The sequence below is a fragment of the Apis laboriosa genome, unplaced genomic scaffold (genome assembly GCF_014066325.1).
Source record: "Apis laboriosa isolate Shangri-la unplaced genomic scaffold, ASM1406632v1 scaffold49_cov149, whole genome shotgun sequence".
NCBI classification, from domain to species: domain Eukaryota; kingdom Metazoa; phylum Arthropoda; class Insecta; order Hymenoptera; family Apidae; genus Apis; species Apis laboriosa.
The window spans coordinates 2,844,941-2,869,634 of NW_025223500.1; the positions used below are offsets into that span (position 1 = coordinate 2,844,941).

A 24,694-nucleotide genomic window follows, 5' to 3' on the forward strand; every position below is an offset into this window, starting at 1 on the left:
TTCCATTTTATAATAAAAGTAAATTTTGCTTGTGAATTTCAATTATTTTTTAATCGATAGTTTTTTTTTTTATTAGTCACAAACAGATGCAATATTGGGTTGGGTTGACGAAAAATCGGGTCGAGCTTTTCTCATGGATACTTGGATCAGCGGATATAATGCTCCGTTGCTCGATCCATCTCAAGATATTTATAATACGGGCGGTAGTAAAGTGGATGGTGTAACGACACTCAAATTCTCAAGGAAACGAATAACAAAGGACAATAGAGATCTTTCTTTCACAGATGATCACTGCTTATATATGATGTACCCAGTCAAGGGTGGTATTTTCAATGCTGTCAGCAAGAAAATACGTAAACACGACGCTGTGCCTATTGTTTCCGCTGAAAGGATCTGCATAAAATCTTGTGGTCTTGAAGGTTCTTTTTTAATGCTATACTATAAATAGAATGTATATACAATCTTAGATATAACATTCTTGGAAAGTTTATTTTTGCATGTAAAATAATTCCAAATGAATTATTTTAATTAATTCAGTAAACTGAAATATCTTAAAGTTTTTAAAAATGAAAATAGAAAAGATATAAATTATAGTTATGTTATTAAAAACTTTTCGTTTTAACAGAATTTGAAGATCTTACGACACCAACACCTCCAAGATTATATTATGATGTGGAAGTGAAACTCATAAATTTGGGTGATGGTTTTACAGCGCCTATTCCGGGTAGTTCAGATTTTGAAATTATTTCAAATACGATATCTGATAGCTTTGGTCCAGTTTTTAACAAATTACCAGGCTATTATCAAATCCGTCTCGTTGAGTTACAGAAGTGCGTTATCAAGCAATATATATAGTTTAATCCTGAATATATAATTTAATGTTTTATTTATAACATCTAGGGATAATGAGCAAAATGGTGTTATTGCACGCATGGATCTGATCTTAGATAAAAATGAAATCAAAGGTAGATCATTGAAACCTATAGATACCAGCGCAGCTGCAGAAAAAGCATTAAAAGAAGCTCTCATTACTGGAAAAGTCGGTGCATTAAGTGTAGATCCACAATATTTGTTTATTAGAGCTCCTCGAGGTAAATGAAACTTTTTCATATTTTTAATTTTTAAAATATGAATATTTAGTTTTTCATTTCCAAGACTTTTAGCAATCGTTGACAAATTGCAATTAAAACTATATTTAAATAGCATCTAAATTTTAACTTTTCTTAAGCAATAAGTTACACTGATTAAATTTTTAAATAATACTGCATTTAATTTTTTTACCTCAACAATTAACGAAGTTATAGTATAATAAAATTAAAATATTTTCATTAGTAATGATAAGCTAACAATTCATATATATATATTTCTAATTCCACGTAATATGAATAATCATAGTAATAAGTGTAAGTATATAATATATAATCAATACAATTTGAATATTTTTTGTTTGATCACCAGTAAATGATATAGGTGGAGGAGATACGAATGAAGAATCGTCAATCACATCGAATCTATTTCTTGATTCGACAAAACTATATATCGTCGTTGGATGTGTTGCTGCTTTGCTTGCTCTTGTTTTATTGCAAGCAAGCTGTACTCTTTATAGATCGTCGAGGAGACGAGCGACGAAGGTATTATATATTATTTACCACTTTATATATTTAAACGTTTTTTTCCTCTTTTTTTTTATATATTCTTCGTTTCTCTATTTTCTGTTTATGTTACCTCTAATTACCTCTTTCTCTTTGTATTGTGTGTGCATCTAACTCTTTTTGTAAGCGTATTAGCGTTGTGGTATGGTTTAGAGCAATGCTAGTTTTCAAGCTGTGTCTATTAAAAGTAAACCCGCTTACTACTTTAGTTTTTAGATTTATTAGTAGAATTTTCCAGAATTGTATTCTCGGTAAAAATTACTTATTTCTTAGAATTCTGTTAATTAATTCAGAAATAGACGTATTTTTCAAAAATATTATTACATCCAATATATGAAATAGATATAATATATCTTTGTAACTTCTTAAATTTATGTGCATTCCTAAATATAATTTAGATATTTTTTTTTAAATATCTAGAAATATATAATAGAAACTTTGATTTAAAAAAAACGTTTTTTTCTTCTCATCATGGTTGTAATACTAGAAAAATTAGACATTAGCTTTAAACTGAACTTTCACTATTACTCTACTCTTATGAATTCGAAACGATTTTCTGCTTCGCTTGTGTTGCATGATCCGCTCTCTTCGCAACCATCATGGTGTAAAGAGGGTGTACTCGCTGCCTCTGGCTTCTTGTGACGCGCCCAACCCGATTCATCGTACGAACGCGACGCGGTATCATCGAAAAAATGGCGATCATCATCATCATCATCACCATCATCATCTTCGGCATCATCATCAACACGCTCCATATGAAATGCATCGTCCTAATCCCAGCTGGTAGAACTTCACACTTTGTACACAATTGACGCGCTAATTATTATTCATCGTACGCTTGTTTGCCCACTAATCCAGGTATTTCTTACACTGGCAATCTTTTCTACCTTTCTCCATTTCTCTTTTCTTTTTTTGCTTTCGCTTTTTGTTGTTTTTTTTCTTTTCTAATTCTTTTACTGTGCTTACCAAAAAAGTGTAAGTGTAAATAGTAGAAATAAGAAATATCACATTTAAGTGACAAGTTTCATCCTTTTGCTTCATAAATAAATTTGTATAAGCTTAAATATATGTTCAAATTTGTATAAATAGTAAACACTACTTGCAATGGTGATAATCATAACGTTAATAATTATTTCAGGATCGTTTGATCGCCAATAATGCTTGGAAGGACTACGCTTCAGGTGCGAACACAAATTTTGCTTTCGAGGCATTCGAGACAGAAGAAAAGGCTCCACCACCGCCAGTTTCCAGTTTACCTCGTCATAGAGAAATGACTGGAAACGGAATCGGCACAGATACTGTGGAAGGCCCTAATAGGATAGTAGGGCCACGAGCGACATATAGTTTGCCACGTGCACCGGGTTCGAGGCACACAGCACCCATTCAACCTGGTTATTATACACAAGATCGCAGGGATCATTATCAACGATCGAAGAATAATATGCATAATTTAACAGGCGGTGGTGTATCCACTCAACCGAATCAGCCTGATTTTTATTTTATGCCCAGTCAACGTAAATACAGTGGTGAAGTTGTGCGCGTGTACGTGGATTATGGAAGTCAGGCGCCGAAATAATTGAAGGAAGCATATTAGAATTTAAAAAAACGAACGATAAGAAAATGCATCAGTGACAGTGCTGCCCTCTTTTCAGCCTTTCCTCGTTCATAAATCCAAAGCGGACGATTAATATATCTCGCTTCAGTGAAGCGACATTGTACATAAAACGTGTTTAGTGGACCTGGAGAAAACGAGACTTCGAAACGAGCCCTTTCCTCCGGTGCTTCTTTAAATATTTTTTTTTCCTTTTGTTTTTTTTTTTTTTTTTTTTTATTTGACGGATCGTTGTTCTATTATTTTTTCCCGTTGTCGTATTTGCTCGATTACATGCGAGTGTCGAACGGGGGCAACACGCACGGTTTCGTTTAAAAGAATTACGCAGAAGTGGCGCTTACGACCAAAGAGTTATCGATAAGGCGCACTCGGTGCGCGGTTCTGTACAAAAGCGCGTGAAGAAACACACAACACAATATCACTGTAATTCTCGATGCGTATCCCGATACGTGTGGAATGTATCCAAATTCGTGCGTCATTACAGCAATATTTTACATGTATTTACGAGCAAGCATGGATGTTTTGAGCAATAAAACATTTGTACATTTTTCTAATTGAATGCATGCTTTTTTTTCTCAAGGATAAACAAATTTCATCAAAATAACCCGTTGAAAGGAGGATTTTGTTTCTGTTTCGTATTACTATTAATGTTAGTTATGTTTATAGTGACTTTTTTTATCATACTGTTTAGTTAGTTTGTAAAATAGAATTGAGATTGAAGTTTAAACTGTCTTTTTAAAGAAATTTCTTTTTTTAAATGCAATCACATGTTTCTGCATAAAAGCGACACAAATATATATGTTTAATATTATCTATAAAATGTTAAGGTGAAATATTCCAAATATATATTTTGATTTAGGTTTTGCATATCTCATCGATGATAAATCATGCATATTTCATTTATAAATAACAAAATATGGAATAAATGAAAGAAGTAAAATAATTCGAAGATATCAATCTATGACTATATATAATATCAACAATAGTGTTGATAATTATAATAATGACATTAGAAATAAGTAAACAAGACCTTGTAAATAGTATCTGCTAAAAAGAATTTTCATTGTGTATCTGAATCTCATTTTGCTACTCCTTAAATGGATTATTAGAAACTGTAATACTTACAATGACGATATTGTCAATAAGACAATCGTGTTGGTACGGATCATAAATTATTACAATAGTGATAAAATTAACGATAATACTTGTAATAATCATAATAACGATAGTAGCAGCAGTAATAACGATGGCAATAATATTACAGTATTAATATTACATTAACGTCATTAACAACGGCGTCGCGCGCAATGACTTCCGACTTATTCTTCATGAGCGATGGAATATTCAAGATCAATATAGTTAATAATAATAATAACAATAGTAATAATAATAGTAATAATAATATAATTAATAATAATAATAATAATAATAGTAATAATAATAGTAATAATTATAAGGCGACGCCACCAGGTAAGCTTTTTTAATATACCTTTGAAAGTCGTGTATTCGGAAGCCAATTATAGCACGCATTGCCTTCCTTGATCCTATTATTATATAACTAGTATCGAGCACATATTTTCGGTCCTACTGTAAAATTCTTTTTCTTCTCTTCCGTCACATAGTGATGCGAAGTATGAGAAACAAGAATCATGCTCTGAATCACGTACTGGACATACCCGCCAGAAAGCGTAAATAAAATAATAAATTTATATTTTATCTTTGAAAAGATGAGAGAAAAAAAATACTTCCTTAGAATAAATCTTACGAATAAATGCGCATTATATATAGTATATGTATATATGGATTGCGTGTTTACAAACAAGAAATATAATAAAAACGAATTTTTGTTTTTTCTTCATGCACTTATACTTTTGGCGAGTATGTACAGTTCCGACTAGTTTTTTTTTTTCGTCACTATCGCATTCTTTCATTCAAGCGTATGCAAGCACGCTCAGATACACGCATACACATTTAAAGCTTATCTTCCACGCCCTTTTTATCTTCTCTCTGTCTCTCTTTTCTTTTTTCTAATCTTTCTTTTTTTTTTTTCTTTTTCTACATTCCAATTTTTTTACGCTCTCGCGCACACTCATTTTTTTTATAGATACATACAACGCGTAAGATCAATAGCACATTTGTTTTTTCTTTCTCTGACTTTTTTTTTATCTTTTTTTTTATCTTTTTTTTTTTTTTTTTTTTTAGCTTTCATCGATCAAAGCAGTGTAATAAGAGAGTACGGACAGACGAACATTTGATAAATGGAGTGAACACGATAGTAAGGCTTAATTTAAATCTGTTAGTAAATTATAATTCCGCGCACGCTAACATTTTCTGTGCATAGACAAGCCTGTATCCATTCAGGTATGCACTCGAATGACGAGGGCCGGGGATCTCACTTCCTGAGCTTAGCCTATTCACTTAGAACATTATATCGTTTCTTTTCCTATTATTTTTTCTTACTCTTATATTCATGTTTCCGCTTCGAACGATGTCTTTCTCTCGTTTCGGAATAGTTTGTTTCTTTATTTTTGTTCTATTTCGCTATTTTTCTTTCTTGTAACAGTTATCTATATTGTCACTTCGGCAGATGCCACACGATTATTTCCCCACATCGATTCAGCTATCCTGCATCGCTCTCATTCATTCGCCGCTTATTATCCACTCCTTCACTTTCTTTGTCTAACGTCGGAGTCTTTGTTGGGTGTTGGCTTGCTGCGGAATGAAATAAAAACAATTATTAAATAAGATCGATACTGTTCGAAGGTGACTAGTTACGAGGATGAGTCACGCACAGTGTAATAATCAATAAATGGTGATGTTATTATATATACAAGATGTTTCAAATATAGGTGGCATGATGAAAAGCTTAACAAGCGTTTTCTTTTTCTTCATCTTAATTTTTGTAATATACATGATGAACGTTTGATACATAATATTATATATCTAATAAACTAAAACAACAAAAAATTTTTTCATATGTCTTCAAAGATCTATATTATTGAATACTATCCGAATTATCAAATTAATTGCAATAATAACGATCTACAAAGAAGTGTAATTAAATTATTTATATTGAAAGTATTATTTACAAAAGCAATTCCGCGATTGATCTAACCTAAATATTTAGCCACCTATTTATGAAATGATTTGCATATAATTTGAAATTTGATGACAATCGAATCATATACTTTCTATTCTTCAGAAATAAAACTTTAAGTTCGTATTTCTTTACTTTCACAGTATTCTCTTTTGGATAAGCGCCAATATAGCTGAAAGCGACGGCACGACTTCAGAGGGAAAGATTTAAAGCAATAGCGGGATAGACTCAACCGCGCAGGTGCAGATGAACGACGTGATTCTTTGGAAAAGAGCAATTGTTGGATGGCCCTTTGACCTGGGAATTCTGGTTTTGATGGTGTAACAGGGGGATCGACAGGAAGTTCAGAGGGTGGGAGAGGCCCGTGCAATGGAATATAATACTCCAATCTATCATCTCTTCTACTCGGTCCTCTATAGATAGATTTAAATTTCAAATAGTTTAAAATGAGAACAATTTTTATATGAAAATTATAAGAATGAAGAAATATACATACGTGTCGGGGCTTTGATCGGTATCAGACTCCTCGAGTTCAGCCTTGTTTCGCTTTTTTTCATAAACTAAAATAATGGCGCACAAAATAACAACCTCCGCGCAAATGCCTAAAAAGGGCCAGAGTGCGGCGAGCTTATCTTTGACCCTGAGGAATGTATGCGCCTCTGCCATGTGATTTTCTGCAGTATCAGACCAGTTATAAGATACCCTGCAGTAAACATTGCCACGATCGTTCATCTCGATGTTTTCAACCATTAGGATAGCGCCATATATATTTCTTTCATGGTCCCATCCAAGTTTAACGCGGCCCATGCTATGCGTGTAATTCTGGTCCCCAAACTTCCATGATACTTTGATACCAGGATTTTGCTTACCAGCACAAGTTAAATGCAATTTTTCTCCTTCTACTACGCTTGTTGAATCAGGCATGTACGCCGTGGGTCTTGCTGCAAACAGTAAACATTTTTAAAATTGATGAATTAAAGAAAAGAAATTGGAATGGTTGTATTAAAAAAATTAGAATGTTAATTTTAATAAATTTTAATAATTTTAATAAATTAAAATTAAAATTGTTGAAATGAAAAATAAGAATAAAATAAATAAAAGAAAATAGTTTTATTCTAAAAACTTTACTATTTTTAGAATTATTTTAAAAAGATACTTACGTACGATCCTATATTCTGTAGAAGAATTGGTTCCTTTGCAAGTATAATTTCCGTACAACACATCTGAGGTTTTCAGAAGTTCCAGAACGCCTGTTTCATTATTTAGTTTTATTAAGTCCTCGTTACCAGCTAACGCTGTATGGATCAAAACTCTTTCTTTATACCATAGTAACTTCTCTCCTGCGCTTTTATTTGCACATTCTAATGTTAACGGAACATCCGTGGGTGCAAATACTTTTATCTTGAGATCTGTATCAAAGAAAATTCAAATCATTTTTTACTTAATACTTGTTCATTATTCATTCTTTACATGGTAAAAGACTATTATTCAAATTTCAAATGCTAATATCACTTCACAAACTTATTAATTATACAATTTTTGTTTTTAGATAAAATTTGAGGCTTGTTTTATGATTTCAATATAGAATTCATAATTTTAAAGTACACATATAAATTATATGTTATATGATACAACATATTTTATCATATTATTTTCATACTATTTACGATTTCTAACATTTCTTATCTTTAATATCATCCTTATCAGAAGAGTAGGCCGTAGTTATCTTTTAAAAAGATAAAAAACCAATGTAAGAATTATATTATTTTTATAGATAAATTACATTATTATATCTTTCATTTATATTTCTTTAATATAATATTTTTAAAATATAATTATAATAAAATTAATTAATCTTAAAAATTTTGTAAAAATCTAATGGAATAAAAAGGAAAAAATCATATGAAAACAAAGAATAAAAAAAAATCATTCTGAACGTATTTTATACGTTATGAAAGATTTTTTATAAAATTCTGTAAATTACCAAACAAAAACTTCATCAGCATGAGATTTCTAGGACATAGAGATAAATCTGATTTTCCGTTTATTCTTCTAACGAGCTTCAAGTTCCGAGAATCTGCAATCGTAATTAATTTCACAAGCGGCACAATTGAGCACATAATGAATGCCAAATATAATAACAATGGCAGATTACAATTACGAAGAAAATAATATAGTCAAGATTTTTTCAAGCATTTCTATTCGCAAAAGAACATATGGCTGGCTATAATAAGAATTTCAACAAAGTAGCAGCGATAATCCATTGCAACGTGAATCACGAGATACGTTTTTATTTTTATTATTTTATATATTTTCTCAAAATAGATAAGTAGTACGTATTTCATCACCAGAAATTAATTTTTTGATCGGTTAAAAATTCAGTATTTAATCAAAATGTTCATCACAGTTGCTTTTTCTATTGACACAGTTCAATAATACTTAATAATAATGTTTAATAAGCAATAATACAAACTGCGAATAGATAAGTAATCCTAATTGATTATTATTGCTCAACTATTTGCTTAACAATATATACATTAATGTTGAGAAAATCATGCGTCATCAAAAGCGAAAGAATAGATGGCATGGAGCGTTATTCTAACTCTACAATTACAAATACTTTCACTGTGGAATAACACATGGAGAAAAGAGTGAGTATCACAAGTTATTTTCATGATTTTCATTTAATTAGAAGCTCAAGCAATGAATAGATATCATTAGTGTAATAATCACATTCTCAGGATGAACTTTGAACTTTCATATGTTTTAATATATGATAGACATCGATCGATGACAAGCGATGATAATACTTAATAACAAGATTCTTTGTAGAAAGATACGAAGAAATTTCACAATTGCTTACAATTTGATCAAGGAAAATTTAAAGTAATGAAGATACCTGAAATTCAGATAAATATTTAAAAAAAAAAAAGATTGTAAAATTCCTTGAAATTATATTTATGTTATAACAAAAAGAATAATTTAATATGTCACAGTCTATTTTAATCTATAAATATATTTGTTTCTTGAATTCTTTAAAAAATGTATAAAAGGAAATTTATTTTGCTTTAAAGGAAAAATAATTTAATATACATGGATATATAAAAGTCAACATTATTTTTTTAGAATCATTTTTAATGTACCAATCATATTTAGGAAATATTTTAATTTATAAAATTTATCATAAGAAAAACAAGGAAAGCATAAATAATTAAAATATTTTAAATCAATGGTTTTTCAATATAAATTAATAATACTGTATTATTTATAAAACTGTATTTTCATATGTTTTCTTAGCACTTATCTAAAAAATTTAATTATATTAAATTATTTTTTCTTCCTATAAAAAAAATTTCTTTTGATACATTTTTTGAATAACAAATAATTAGAAAGCTAAATGCATTTATTATTAATTGAAATGGAATACCCTATATATAATTATTCATATAAATAACAGATGAAACAAATGAAACTCATTAAATAAATCAGATAAATTAATATATAATCATATGTATCAAATATGAATTCATTAATTATATCTATCATCAATATATGATCAAATGTAATAATATTCAAAAATCCTATACAATAATTAAGGAATCAAAATGTATTCTACGTTAAATGATATAGATTCTTGGAGCAATCTTTAATTGATTTTAGATTTCCCTAATTATAATTTTTCATTACACTTCTGATATCTATAAAATTTAACATATAACATTTTAGATTCTTTAAAATTATCATACAATAGAAATTATACAAACATCTTTTACATTACATCAATACATAAAAATAAATAATTACCACATAAATACATAAATACAATAAGCAAACAAACATATAAGCAAACAAATACAGTACTGACTACATTTAAACGTTCATAGTCCAAAACAATATTTGAACGCTTATATCATATAAATAAATAATCCAAAAAAAAAAAACAAGTATGAATGGATTACTGATACTCGGTGCAAACACAACATGCAATAACGATTTAACATGACAACGCTTTGTGACCTCAGTTTCAAGAATTGGGAAATAACAATGGAGGCTGAAGTTGGCAGACATCCGAACGCTTATACCTGTAGTCTGTAGTACTGTATATAAGCAAACAGCATAAAAGTAATGAAATCTGTTAAGGGAAATCAATATACGAACCGTAATATATCCACAGATGAAAGGACTCATCGCTATCCTGAGTGCATTTATAATCCCCTTCATGGTTATCTGTGGCATGCATTGCCTGGAGGGTGCTACTTCCGCTGCCCACTGGCGATTGGACGACTAGCTGACCGCTTGCCAGTTCTGGCTCAAGCGATTGCCCGTTCCTAGTCCATCTGATCAAATCGTCCGACTTCAGGTTGCTACATTTGATTGACCAAGGTTGATTCTCGTGCACGACCGACGCTCCCGTGTAGGTTACTTTATTGGGAAGAACATTACAACATCAAGAGGTGAACAACAACTACACATATATAATTTTGTATAAATGTCTGGTTTCTATATAAAAAATAGATTACAAGTGTATTGTTTCTAAAGAGATGATTATCTTTACTTATTGCACCAATGACGTTTTACAATATATTCTACAGTGCAAACTATATGATTGATCGGGATTTGATTTTTGATTTTGATTAAAGATTTCCTTATTAAATATAATATTTGGCATAATTCACAATTATTATAATAAATCTTTTCTATAATAATGTTTCTGATGTTTATATTTTAATTTGTTTATGTTTTAATTTTTTTACAGACAATTAATATACCTATATATTTTTTTAATCTAATAATTGACAAATCAAATCTTGGTTATGTAGTATAGTCACGTACTAACTATTTTTTTAGAATTATTCTTATTTCTGAAAGAGTACAATGAATACAAAATAATTATAAGCTATATAACGAAGAAAAAAGAGAAAAAATTCTTCAATGAGAATATAATTTTTTCATTCTCAGTAGAAAATAGAATTCTGGTCAATTGACTCGCAGAAAGGAATCGAAACCGGCCGGCGCCAAAAAGTCAATCACAACAAGACGTGCAGCAGGAATGCAGGAACATCAGTAACGAACACGTTGATCCGGTTCCGCGAGGTAGAGGACAGACACGTTCAACGATTCCTATTTATTTTTAGCGATTTATTCTTTTATAACGCCCCGTCGTCCTCGTAGACACCAACTCGACCAGATGAAATTATAATACATGCAAGCTCGAGGAAAAAAGTGATAACTATCATATTGAAGTGACCTATAAAATAGCTATTATCTTCTGTCTTCTCTATTATAAAATACATCATAAAGAGAAAAAATATATCATATTTCTTCAAGAATCAATGTTTACAGTTTAAACATTTACATAATATGATTTTTCTAAAAATAAATAACTATTAATCTAGTAACTTTCATTCCTGCAGTCATTTTTAATTTCTATATATATATATATATACATACATATATACATATATTCCTCATGTATACAAAACAACAAAAAAGATAATACAAATTTAAATTTTTAACAAAATCTACCGATTTTAGTGAATCTTTTTAAATTTATAATTAAGAAATTTCAGAATTCGGGATTATAAAAAGAATAAAGATAAAATTTTCAAATAAGAAAAGTGTATAGGGAAAATGTATAAATAAAGAACCGAGTCTAACTACTTTATATTTACGAAGTTATAGGTGTACTAGAACGCCAAGTAGGATGGAAAATAGATCGATAGCAGAAGCGAACACGTGCCACATGACCCTAAGACATCAGAAGTATATGTATATAGAAGTATATGTATAGTAGAATCGTGTATTCTATATAGGCGCGGTTCAGAAAACGAGGTTGATAGCTCACCATTCATTTATGATTCAAACTGGAAGCAAATTTATTCATGTCTGCCACTATTAATAAAAATCAATACATTAATTTTTAATACATTAATAATAAATTATTAACATATTAATATTACAATATTAACACATTATAGACATAATCCTTAGAATTCTATTAAAAATTCTATTAAAAATTACATTTTCAAATTATCTTTTCTAAATTTTGTAAATATTTCAGACTATTTTCTAATTATTGATAAATAAATCTTGATAATGAATATTTATACTATTAAATAAACAAAAAAAAATTTATTGATATAATTATCTTTCCTATTCTATCTATAAATAAATCTAAGCGAACAATTGATTTGAGATAAAAATACTTCAAGAATAAAAAAGGAAATAACTTTATATATATATATATATATATATATATGTATATGTATATATATATATATATAACGAACTACCTCGAACTGGACCAAACTGGAACTATACGGAGTTATTTTTTGTCCAGGCTGAGATATCGAGTTCCATTGAACGTCTATAGGAAGAAATGTCGCGAAAATCTTTAAACATTTTGCTATGCAGAAATATAGAGAACACGATGGAGGACGCAGAAATTGGAACACCCATGATGTAGGACGCAATTTGGCAAGTTGGAATTATACGAGATGGAGCACAAAAGTTAAGAGAGCCAATGCTTACAAATATGTTCGACTACTCTAATGCCATGCCAAAAATCAAAAATTTCTATAATTTTTAGTTATAAAGTAGAAATTGAATTCATTCAGAGAAAAGATATATATTCATGAAAAATTAAATAATTGATTGATTTTAATTTTAAGTTTAAGAAAAGAATTATTCAAATTTTAAATTTAAAATAAAAATTATGTAAAAATCTTTTTAATAATAAAAAAATATATTTTTGTTTTATAAAAAAGAACAAATAATTAAAGTATGTTTATCATGAATCGAATTTGCACATTACAAAATATCTGTATCTGTTCAATTTTTCTAATATTATTAATTCTTGCTTTTAACAAACTTAGAAGATAAATGAATTTCAAATATGGGTCGTTTGAAAACCGGTCACTGCACTTTCTGATAAACTCATCAATTTGATGTAAGAGAGAGTAGAGTTAAAGACTTTCCAATAGAAATACATTGCAAGTTTGCTCCAATAAAGCTAACGTAAATAAATGAAATTACTCAAGAATCGAGAAATTTTATTCTATATTTTATAATTCAAAAAATAAAAAAAAATATATAAATAATTCAAGATGGATACTTATTTCTTATCTAATCATTATTATTTAGATAAATTAATCATCAACGAAATATACAAAAAGAAAAATTAAAAATTCGTCTAAAATACAGTTTATAAAAGTTATTATAGTTTATGGAATAAATATATTAAATTATGTCAATTTGAAATTTATTGTACGAGATAAGTAATATCGATGAATATTTTATAGTCTGTACGATAATCACAAGAAAAAAACTTTCAATCTATATTGTTTTAAAATTAATAGAAAACTAACTAACTAAGAATCAACGAAATCAACAAACATTTCTAAATTTAAGCTAAAGATTATATTCCGTGATGTTATCATGTTTTATTTAACATACTAATACTCAATGACGTATACGAATTACTTAAGTGATTTTTCCTTTTAGTTTTCTTTATCCTCGAATTTAGATGTTATCTTAATGTAAACGGAACAACATTTAAAAATCACATCAAGTATCACAAAGACCAGTAGTTAAAACGAACAGAAACATAAAAACTTAATATTATATCTATTTACTATATATATTATACTAAAGATTAATTAAATAATTGATAAAAATATTTTTTAACATAAAAATAATAAAAAGATTCATTGAAATTTTTCCATATCATTTTTCCTATCACATATCTTAACAGAATAAAAATTTTACAAACAAGAATTTTTGAAGTCTCTGTTATTCTTTTATAAATGCTATAATTTCAATAATTAACTTAAATAATTTGTGACGTAATAAAACTCACTGTACTTTTGGAAATAATATCTCATTGATCGCGAATTCTTATTAATTATGTATAAAAGAAAAATTAATCAAAAAGTTCTAACGTTTTAAATTTTTACATTGTTTTTTTGTTTAATTTGTTCAATTTTGAGATAAAAAAAACCTGGATTAATTTACGTGTGGTTACGCATGTCTATGTCAATAAGAGATGCCTCTCTTACGTCATTCTCAGTGAGAGATAATAAATACATGGCCATAAGATACATGCATTGGCAAAGATATATATGCGATGATTTACACAGTTAATGTATATCTCAAAGATATAGTATGAAGAAAGAACATTGGAATTGTAAACGCGGTCACGTGCCAAATATATTCGATCTTCGAAGATTGGGTAAATTCCTTCTTCGGTTATTTTTTTTTCTTCTCAAGTTTTCCGTGATGCGGAAGATTCGTCTATATTTTCTTGGAAATGCATTATACATATATAGTATATTAAGACAAGCTTGAAACAATAAAATGATTCATTTTAGTTCTATAAAATTCTACAGTTTTATGAAATTAAAGAGATTAAAATTTAGAATATTGAAAATATTCAAAATATTAAGATTAATTAAATAGAAAGAATAAGAAGAATAATTAAATGAACCAGTGTATCTTTTCGATTCGAGCGATTCTTCCGGATCAGGTATTTTATTGGATCTCTACTACTATTTTGTAAAATACAGATTTATCATGAAATAATATGAAAAGATTGAACACCCGTGCTTGCTACGTGAAAGATACACTTTTTTTTTGACACTTAATTATAGTTCGAAAATTACACATATAACTACATACCATAGGAATCTGGAGGATGCCTACTGCGAAAAGACTCCGCATTGGCATACATTATATGAATAATAACATAAAAAGACAGCATGCATAAGGATTCTACAATGATTCAACGTTACACAAAAAAAAATTCTGCTTGAATCATCGGTTGAATGTACTCACTCTTTCAATTTTTTATTCATACGTAATTAATCTTAACCTGTATTAATTCTATAAATAATTAATTAACATTTCAAATTAATGATTTATTTTAAGTAAAAATATGATAAAATAAATGATTGAAAAATTTACGCATAATTAATGATATTTCAAATTAATTGGATAAGTTTATTCGATTTTCAAAGAATGATCAAAGTAATGCTTATGCGCGAAGGTCACATGACTTAGCGTTTCGATGACGAATCGGTAAAATTATAAATACGCTATAACAGTATCTACGAATCAGTACATATCATAGAGATATTTGCAGCAGTAACAAAAGTCGGGCATCGGTTGAGAATATGATTCATTAAAATGGCTCGTTACATTTCATACGAAAATGTCAATCGTTAATTATAATAATTTAATGCGATTGGAAAATTATTGAAAAAATTACAAGAAATTGACAATAAATTAATGGAAAATTTTTTTAGTAAAAAAATAAAAATATTTTTAACAAAAATAAAACATCTGATAAATGACAATATAATGACTTAAAGAATTTTTCTCAGAAAAAATTAAAAAAGAAGATATAAGAAAATAAAAAATTAATTTATGATATTTATTAAAATTAATATAAAAATCCATATATTTTTATTGTTATTGAATTTAATAACATCAATAAATTCATGTAAAACTTTTAGTAAAAGTATCAATTCCCGGGGATTACATACTCGTTACCTGTATCGATAGTTGAAATCATTTAAAGTAAGTTTTAACCTAGATCTAACCTAGACCTAGAATACTAAAAGACTGACAAAAGTTTTTAATCGGTTTGGTCGGATAATAGTTACGTAATAAACTAAAGATATCCTAATGAAAGTATTTTGGTAATAAATATGAAATGATTTGTATAACGAATATATTACAGAATATATAAACCAAAAAATTTGGCCTAGTTACTGAAATAAAGATTATTATGAAGTTTTAGTTGGTAGTATTAAGTTGGTAGTATTGCTGCTTATGAATAAATATAAAGATTTCAGAACTAATGAAGAAATATTCATAAAAAAAGTAATTAATAAATTCATGAATTTTTCATTAATAGTATAGATATCTTATAAGTGAATTTGTGAACGACAGTGTTGAAATTTACTGCAGAAAAAAATTATATTTTAGCAGAAATTTTTCGCATTAATATGAATAAATGTATGGACTATAAATTACATTATAGTATTGCAAATCTATCATCGCGAAATATTTTATTGCTTTACATTTAATCTGTAAAATCTATAACATATATCAACATATCAACAAGAAAATCGATTGAAGAATATGGAGCTAGCATGTCTTTACATTGTAGATAAGATATAAAACTCGATAAAAAACGTATATATAGGTATCGATTAGCGTACTCATTCTCGATAATATACAAATATAAAAAATATGTTCTTCTAATAGAAATTTAATATTTTCAGAATTTTTCGTTCATCATAAAAATAGTATAAAATTACATAAAATATATACATAGTCAAATTTATACTTAAAATAGTAGATATTAATCTCATGTTGTCATTGAAAAAAATTTCGTAAATAAAAATAATCAATTTTGATGTGAAATAGATTTTCATATAAATTTTCAATTTTTTATAAAATATTTACGAAATGAAATTGTAATAATGAAAATTGTAATGGTGTTACATTATTTTATGGTATATATATATACTAAAGATGCGTCAAAAATAGATGCATGCTCCCACGGTTAAATGTAAACATTATTCTTGTCTGGTTTGCAAATAACGGCAAAATTGAGCGAATAAAACATTCACGGCGCTAGAATGTAGAGGTTAAGTTTACTTTTCAATAAACAAGGTATGCGACTAAAAATATAAACAAGGAAAATATATCTTTACAAAATTATTTTAACTCTAACATGAATACAAATATGACAACTTATAAAAGATTTTTAATTTTATGTTATAAACTGTAACTAGTATCAAAACGAGATGGAGACAAAATGAAAATTATATTTATAAATTCTAAATATGTTATCCTGACAAACATTTAAAATTTTTTCACACATTTTCACAACTCGATGTACATTAATATATTTTTGACTTCAAAGTAAGATTTAAAGCTTTAATTATTATAATATTAAAAATATGATTTGAATAAAAAAATTTTTTTTTAAAAATTAATAACTATTTATTATTTTTTAAAAATTAAAAACTAATTTTTTTATACGAAAGAAATTTCTTCATTTTTTTATATATTGTATAGTAAAATATTCAACAAATAATAATTGAAAAAGTATTTATGTATTATATTTATCTGTGCACAATATAGTAACAATACTATCGCGATTAAAAATTTTGCGATTTATATAATAATCGAGTGAATACAAAAATTTTCCGCGTAACGATTGCTAAAACTCAGTAAAGTTTTCTGGGTGGACTAGTAAAATAGGGTCAATTGTTACGCAACAAAAGTTGCTTGGCGTGGGTACTTTGCGTACGTCTCTTGGAATGTAACTGCAGCATCAAATGTTGTGATCCTACTGTCTTGCATTATAACTAAAAGTGCGCAATTCGAATGATCATGGTCAAAATTCACCATATTAGAAAATTATATTCGAAAGTCACGTGTTCAAATTTTTATGCGAATGATATATTAAGTATATATAACGAGATTATAACATAAATACAATATAAAAACTCTATATTGTAAAAAAAAAATAACATATCATAATATATGTATTTTTGTCAAAAATACTTCAAAATAATTAAAAATAATTTATATGAACAAAAATTTAACTTTAGCTTAAAACGATTCCAGAAATGAATTTATACATAGAAATAAACGATTGAATAAAAGAAATAAACATATTTGATTTACTTGAATTTTTTAGATTGATTATAAATTATATATACATATGTATATATAATAATAATGGGATCTAAGTAATACCAATAATTTGATCATAAATCAAATTTTCAATTTATTTCAAAATCCTTTAAATAATCTTTAAATATTCAATTTAAAAAAATAATTGAAAATAGATTGATGCCTTGTTGAGATACTTATATTTCTAATGTAATGGTATAATCGAAACTAAAAATAAAATTTCATAATTTGTCAAAATATATCACTTGTATTAATGCGAAATATTCGTAAAAATTATATTACATAAAAAACATTTTCAATTTAAAATATAATATATTATATATATATATAAAAAAAATAATATTTGTATAAGTATATACAAGTGTATATATATACATATATATAATATAATATATGTACATACACATACACACATATACACACACATACTATTCTTTTTATATAATATTAAAAAAGTTTAATAAATTTAATAAAATAATCTTATTTGCAATTAGCGCATGTACAATAAAGATTTCAGACACCATGTGATATCTACGTCACTACTAGTGATGATTAAATCTTTTGAATTACAATCAATTTTTAATTATAAATATTATATAGAAATATCTTCAAAAATTTTTAAAGAAATAAAAAAAAATTAGGTAGTAATTTAGGCAGTAATTATCTTATTTATCTCAGAAATAACATTCGATTGACATCTTCTTAGTATTCAATCGTAATATCAATTTTCTTATATTAATTTATTATGATTATATTATAAATCAGTATTTATAAAAAATGTGAAGATTTTTTCCATATTTAATTAAAAGAAAGAATTTTATTTTTAAATATTTTTTTTATAAAAAAAAATAGCCTGCACAAAGAATCATATACAATTTGACAATACAACGAATGCTATATAATAAATGATATAACATGATATAATAATATAAATGATATAATAAAGGCAAAAGAATGAAATACGAATAAATGAATGATTGAATAGTAGATAATCCAAAAGAAAGGATAAGTCTCACCTGCCTGGACCGTGACGAGGGTGCCCGCTAAATATAGCATTCCCAGCAGCACAAAAGCAGCTCGTCTCTCCATCTCGTGGCGCTGATGTACGCGGTGGCGCGTGACTGTGTGCACTTTGCAATAGTAACGATTCTCTTTGAAGAAGGTTTCTAAGAAAGAAACTGCAAAATAACACTGTCTTGCAGGGCTGTCGTAGTTTTGTTTTCGCGATCGTTGTCGCCGTCGTATCGTAGCCACCGTTGTCGTTATCGTCACCGTCGCCACCGTCGCCGTCGCTGTCGCTTGTAACAACCTTTCCGGCAGCTCCTCCTTTTCGGCTGTCCACTCAGCCAACTACGATCAAGCCCCACTACTTTCTGTGATCATTTACACATGCACTCGTCACTTCGAGCACTGTATCATTGACGTCTGAATTTTTTTATCGTTATCTCGCACCGTTTTTATCTTGGTGTTTTATCTTGGCACAGAATAACACCACAATTCTATATAATACCGATTCTTTTTTGTTACTCGATCGACTTGAAATTATTAAAAAACAATAATTAGCACTACAAGCCGCAGAAACAACAGTATCAGTTAAAATGGCTGCCACTATCTTCTGCTTAATTTTCTGCGTCTTTCTTACTTTCTCAATTGTCGATCCCTCCTTTTCGCACTCCGGTAGACTACTCACATACGTCCTCTACAATTATCCAATAAGTTTCGTAGACGCATGCGCCATATCCCAAAATATGTAACTTAAGCAATTTTTTAAAAATAATTTATTTTATAATCCAATATAATAATATCATCAAATACAATTTAATTGTTGAATCACATTATATTTTTCATATACTAAAATATTTATTATGGATTATTTCATATATATAATATGACTTATTAAAAAAAATTTATTTTAAATCAAAGGTGCATAAACTTGCATTGACAAAATGACTAATATACTATCAATATTATTACAATAAAGACGAATTAAATTATAAAATGAATTTCTATAATATAATAAATGAAATTGCAACATAAAGTGTAAAATTCTATCAATATATAAATACACTATAATATGACTTAAATATATTTAATTTTATTTATTATTCAGTGATACCATACTTAGATTTTCATAAAATTATTTTACAAAATTTTAAATTATATATATATAATTTATAATAATATAAATTTATTTAAATTAATTATTTATATTTATTTAAGAAAAATATTAAGATAAGTTAATGAAATAAATATAATAGTACAAGATTTATCTATAAAGTTACAAAGTTTTGGTAATATTGCATGAATTAGAAATTCACTAACTATAAAACTAAACAAACTAAATACTATATACGATACTAACACATATTTAATTCGTAAAAAAATATAATGTAAAAATGCATATATTTATATTTTTTTTCTTTTTTTTAATATATTATATACATTATATATAATATAATATTATATGCAATATTACATTATATATATAATATGTGTTGAGTATACTTTAAATAACAATTAACCAGATAGGAATTTAGATATTACTCCTATTTTCACACTAATCATTATTTATAAATTGTATTTGTGAGATAAATTCATATTTTCAAAACGAAAAGGCGGTAAAATTGGTTTTCAAAATATAAAATTATATAAATTATTTTTGTATTGTAACTTATAAATCATCGTATTATAAATTATATATCTTGTGAGTAAATATTAATATAGAATTGTGCAAATTATAGAAGCTAGCAAAAACTATAAATTAAATTTAATAAATTATTACGTATTAATACTTAGTAAAAAAATATTTAATCATTTTTATTATTTTTATTATTTTACAAAATTTTTGCAATATATATTTTTTTAAGAAATAATTTTTAACTTATAATTTTTCTAATCTGAATATATACTCATATAAGAGCATATAAAAAATATTTAATAAAAAAAAATTATATATATTTCTTAATTTATTAATTTTTAATATCAAGATGGAATTTAATATAATATAAATATAATATAAATATATTATTTACATTTATTTTAAGAGATTTAAATTTTATTAATTATTCATAATCAATAATTTCTAGTAAAATTTTTATTACTATTTGTAGCTTTCTACTCAGAGAAAGTTTCAGAGAATATATGATATATCATACTATATGTTATTTTATAAATAGGATTTTAAAATTATAATTATATTTTATATTATAATGCAATAAAGAATTATAAAAATTAATAATAAAAAATATAAATATATTTGTGATAAGATATTGCAAGATCAATTTCAGATAACAGGTAAATATGTTGATAAATAAAATCTTGATAAATAATTGTGTATAATTTTATGGATTGTGATATTAAATATACAGCTTATTTATATAAAAGAATTACACAAAATTATTTTTTCTAGTAATTAAAAAATTATGGCAAATATCAATAAGAATTATGCAAAATTAAAGGAAATAAGTACTTATTTTACTGAAGAAACATTAAAAAATATATTGCATATTATATATAATGGAAAAGAAATAAATATATTAAGTTGGGATTTTTTTTCACAAAATTTTAAAGGAGACAATTATTTATCAATTATTAATAAAATTAAAGTAACTAGTGCTATTGATGGAAAGGAAGTAGAAGTTAATCTGGTGGTCAAATCTTTACCAACAAGTATAAGTAGAAGAAATGCATATAGAAGTCCAGAATTTTTTCGCAATGAAATTGCATTTTATACAAAGGTAAAAAATTGTTTCGTTATAATTACAATTTAATATATAAGCTTTTTCTTTTTTTAATTTCATAGAGTTTCTAGATAGTTCCAAAATTTGAAGAGTTTTTGAAAGAAAAAAATCAACTTCAATTATTGTGTATTCCACGTCATTATTCTTCTATTAGTGATGGTGACAATGATTACATAGCATTGGAAGATATTAGTGCTTCAGGATATAAAACAATAGATCGACGAAGTTGTTTTGATAAAGATCTATGCATGATAATTTTAAAAGCTTTAGCAAAATTTCATGCAATTTCCTTTGCATTAAAAGATCAAAAAAAAGAGACATTTATGGAAATTATAGAGCATGTAAATGAAACATACTTTAGTTATAAACATTGGAATTGGTACAAAAATTTTCATGTAAGAGTAATAAAAATTATCAATTTAGATATTAAATATTATATATTGCATTATAGAATGTTAATTTATTAATTTTACATATTTCCAGAAACGACTGATAGATATTAGTAAAAATGCTTTGGCTATGGAATATCCTGGTAGTCAAGCAGAAGAAAAATTCAATTCTTATAAACCCAATGATTTATATCAAAAAGGAATCGATTTATGCAATCGTAAATATCATTCAACATCTGTTATTACTCAAGGTGATTCATGGATTCCAAATTATATGATTAATATAACAACTGAAAGGAAAGTTATAATGCTTGATTTTCAATTAGCAAGATGTACTAGTCCAATTTTAGATGTTTCACCTTTTATTTATGTTTGCACTGAAAGATCTATTTGGTATGAAAATTTCAATATATTATTAAAATTTTATTATGATGAATTGGCTAATGCCATTCATTTACTTGGTTCAAATCCTGAAAAATTATATTCATGGGATACATTTATGAAAGAGGTAAATAGAATCAAATTATCATACATTAAATTTTTAATAATTATAATTTATAATTATTTAGTAATATTATTTAAATCAAACAATTATAGGTAAAAAAAAAATTTATATTTGGTATAATATATGCAATGGAACTAATCCCAATGAGTCTATTGGATCCGTCAGAAGCATTTGAATTACATGCAAATAATAATACACATGAAGAAGATATAGATATAGCTAATATATGGACATTGTCTAATATTAAATCAAAAGATGGAAGGCTCAGATTAGCTTCTGTTATTGTACATGGTGTTCAAAACGGATTTTTATAATTAAAAAAAAAATTTTTATAATAAAAAAATAAATGCATTTTATACATAACATTTATTAAATGTAGTATTAAATAAAATAGAGACAATCTGTATTTGTATAATTTCAATTATAACAACACAGTTTAAGTAAAATATAATTTGTATAAGAGTAGATATAGATAGTAGAATACCCATTATTCATTTGTTTAATGGGTATTTAAAATTTTTTTCTTATCACTTACTTAAATTAAGAAATCAAAAAAGTTTCATAAGATCGCTTCATTTTCATTTCCATTCATATAATAAAATATATAATATTACCAGAAATATAATTTTTAAAGACGAATACATTTTTAAATACTTTGCATATTTGATTGTTAAAATTTCACAAATCAAGCAAACAATTTTGTGTGATATATAACAAAAGTTATGATGTTTATTTTGATTTTTAAATACCACCATATTTTGAAAAAATATTTATAATTTTTATATAACTTAAAATTTGTGACAATATAATTAATATATCTTATATTATTTATTTTCATAAATTTTGATGTTGAACATTATTTGTTAAAACATTACTAGCATCAAAAACAGTAGTATCTTCATCATCCTCCTCATCCAATGGTAATGGTCGCATCTCAACATCTTGTCTATGTGCGAGAACACCATATTTTCTGACCATTTGGGCACGTGTTTTATTTAACCTATATATAAGAAAAATTTATAATATATAAAGAAAAATTTAATTTAATCAAAAATTAAATTTTTATTTTAATTTAAAAATGCTAATACTAACTTTAAAACATGTATGGTTAACTTTAAAACATTTATGGTTAAATAAATAAAATTTAATATAAATGCTAAGTACCTAAAGCTACGGAACACGATATAGGCCAAGACAAGAACACTTAGCCCCACAAACACATAAAAACCACGCTTCAGAGCTCCAGCATTTAAAGAAGTTGCATGTCCTTCACCCACATGCTGTTGAAAATTCACATTATTAATGATATAGTAGAGCTTTTGTAATAATTGTTAATGTCTAGGTATATGAAATCAAACCCATTTTGGTTAGATATACTGCAAATTTAAAAAAGAATAATAGAAACTAAAAAAATATCACTCCAAAGAAATCTTAATTCTTTTTTTAATCAAATTTCAAATACCAACCTCTTTTCGCGTTTCTGTGGTATGTGCAGTTTTATTATCATCTGTTTGTTTTGAGGTTATATTATCAACCGTTCTATTATTTTCTAGTATCGTTGTGCCACCAGATAATACTGCATTTTGTTGGTATTTTTCTCCATCTAAAGAATTATGTGCGTTATCTTTTTTTACTGTTTCAACATTTTTGTTTTCCGTTGGATCAGGTATATCCCTGCCTATCCTAAAACTTTCATTGCATACTGCGCTCTGTTTTAGTTGGAAGATCAACAGAAATATAAAAACTTTTATCATCTGGATCTTCGAGCGCTTCATTATTCTGTGTCATTTGTAAAAACTTCTAGGAAGGAAAACAGCGAAGCACTATACATTGACATTTAATCACGGGTTCCATGTTGACCCGGCTTATAACACTAACGTTTCAACTCGTTATTACTTCAATTCTTATTTGCGGTACACTCATACAAATATAAAACATATATATATATATATATATATAATTTAAAAACATTGAAAATATATTTATG

General features: G+C 26.6%; 4 protein-coding genes across 8 annotated transcripts in view; 2 read left to right on the forward strand and 2 right to left on the reverse strand.

Moving 5' to 3' along the window:
- The window catches only part of LOC122716821, a 19,129-nt gene extending 14,424 nt beyond the window's left edge, over positions 1-4,705 (forward strand). For all 4 annotated transcript variants that reach the window (XM_043940255.1, XM_043940256.1, XM_043940253.1 and 1 more), the window contains 5 exons: positions 77-419; positions 626-830; positions 901-1,091; positions 1,459-1,631; positions 2,791-4,705. In XM_043940255.1, the coding sequence (XP_043796190.1) occupies positions 77-419; positions 626-830; positions 901-1,091; positions 1,459-1,631; positions 2,791-3,228 (1,350 nt within the window). In that variant the 3' untranslated portion in view covers positions 3,229-4,705. The remainder of the gene's footprint in view (positions 1-76; positions 420-625; positions 831-900; positions 1,092-1,458; positions 1,632-2,790) is intronic.
- Positions 4,452-19,747, reverse strand: LOC122716823 (neuroplastin). 2 transcript variants are annotated; one of them, XM_043940260.1, is made up of 5 exons: positions 19,090-19,747; positions 10,520-10,783; positions 7,522-7,770; positions 6,858-7,302; positions 4,452-5,976 (listed from the first exon to the last, which is right to left on the reverse strand). In XM_043940260.1, exons 1-5 carry the CDS (start codon positions 19,160-19,162, stop codon positions 5,931-5,933), a joined length of 1,077 nt encoding a protein of 358 aa, XP_043796195.1. In that variant the 5' UTR covers positions 19,163-19,747; the 3' UTR covers positions 4,452-5,930. The 2 variants fall into 2 exon arrangements, with proteins under 2 accessions (XP_043796195.1, XP_043796196.1); XM_043940261.1 differs by lacking the exons at positions 10,520-10,783; positions 19,090-19,747 and adding an exon at positions 8,346-8,496.
- A 1,748-nt stretch (positions 19,748-21,495) lies between these two features.
- Positions 21,496-23,113, forward strand: LOC122716828. Its single transcript, XM_043940264.1, has 4 exons — positions 21,496-21,810; positions 21,885-22,208; positions 22,297-22,710; positions 22,800-23,113. The coding sequence occupies exons 1-4, from the start codon at positions 21,496-21,498 to the stop codon at positions 23,019-23,021; spliced, it is 1,275 nt and encodes a 424-aa protein (XP_043796199.1). The 3' UTR covers positions 23,022-23,113.
- Positions 23,114-23,516: 403 nt separating this feature from the next.
- LOC122716838 lies at positions 23,517-24,612 on the reverse strand. Its single transcript, XM_043940276.1, has 3 exons — positions 24,174-24,612; positions 23,872-23,987; positions 23,517-23,707 (listed from the first exon to the last, which is right to left on the reverse strand). The coding sequence occupies exons 1-3, from the start codon at positions 24,480-24,482 to the stop codon at positions 23,542-23,544; spliced, it is 591 nt and encodes a 196-aa protein (XP_043796211.1). The 5' UTR covers positions 24,483-24,612; the 3' UTR covers positions 23,517-23,541.
- Between the last annotated feature and the right edge of the window lie 82 nt (positions 24,613-24,694).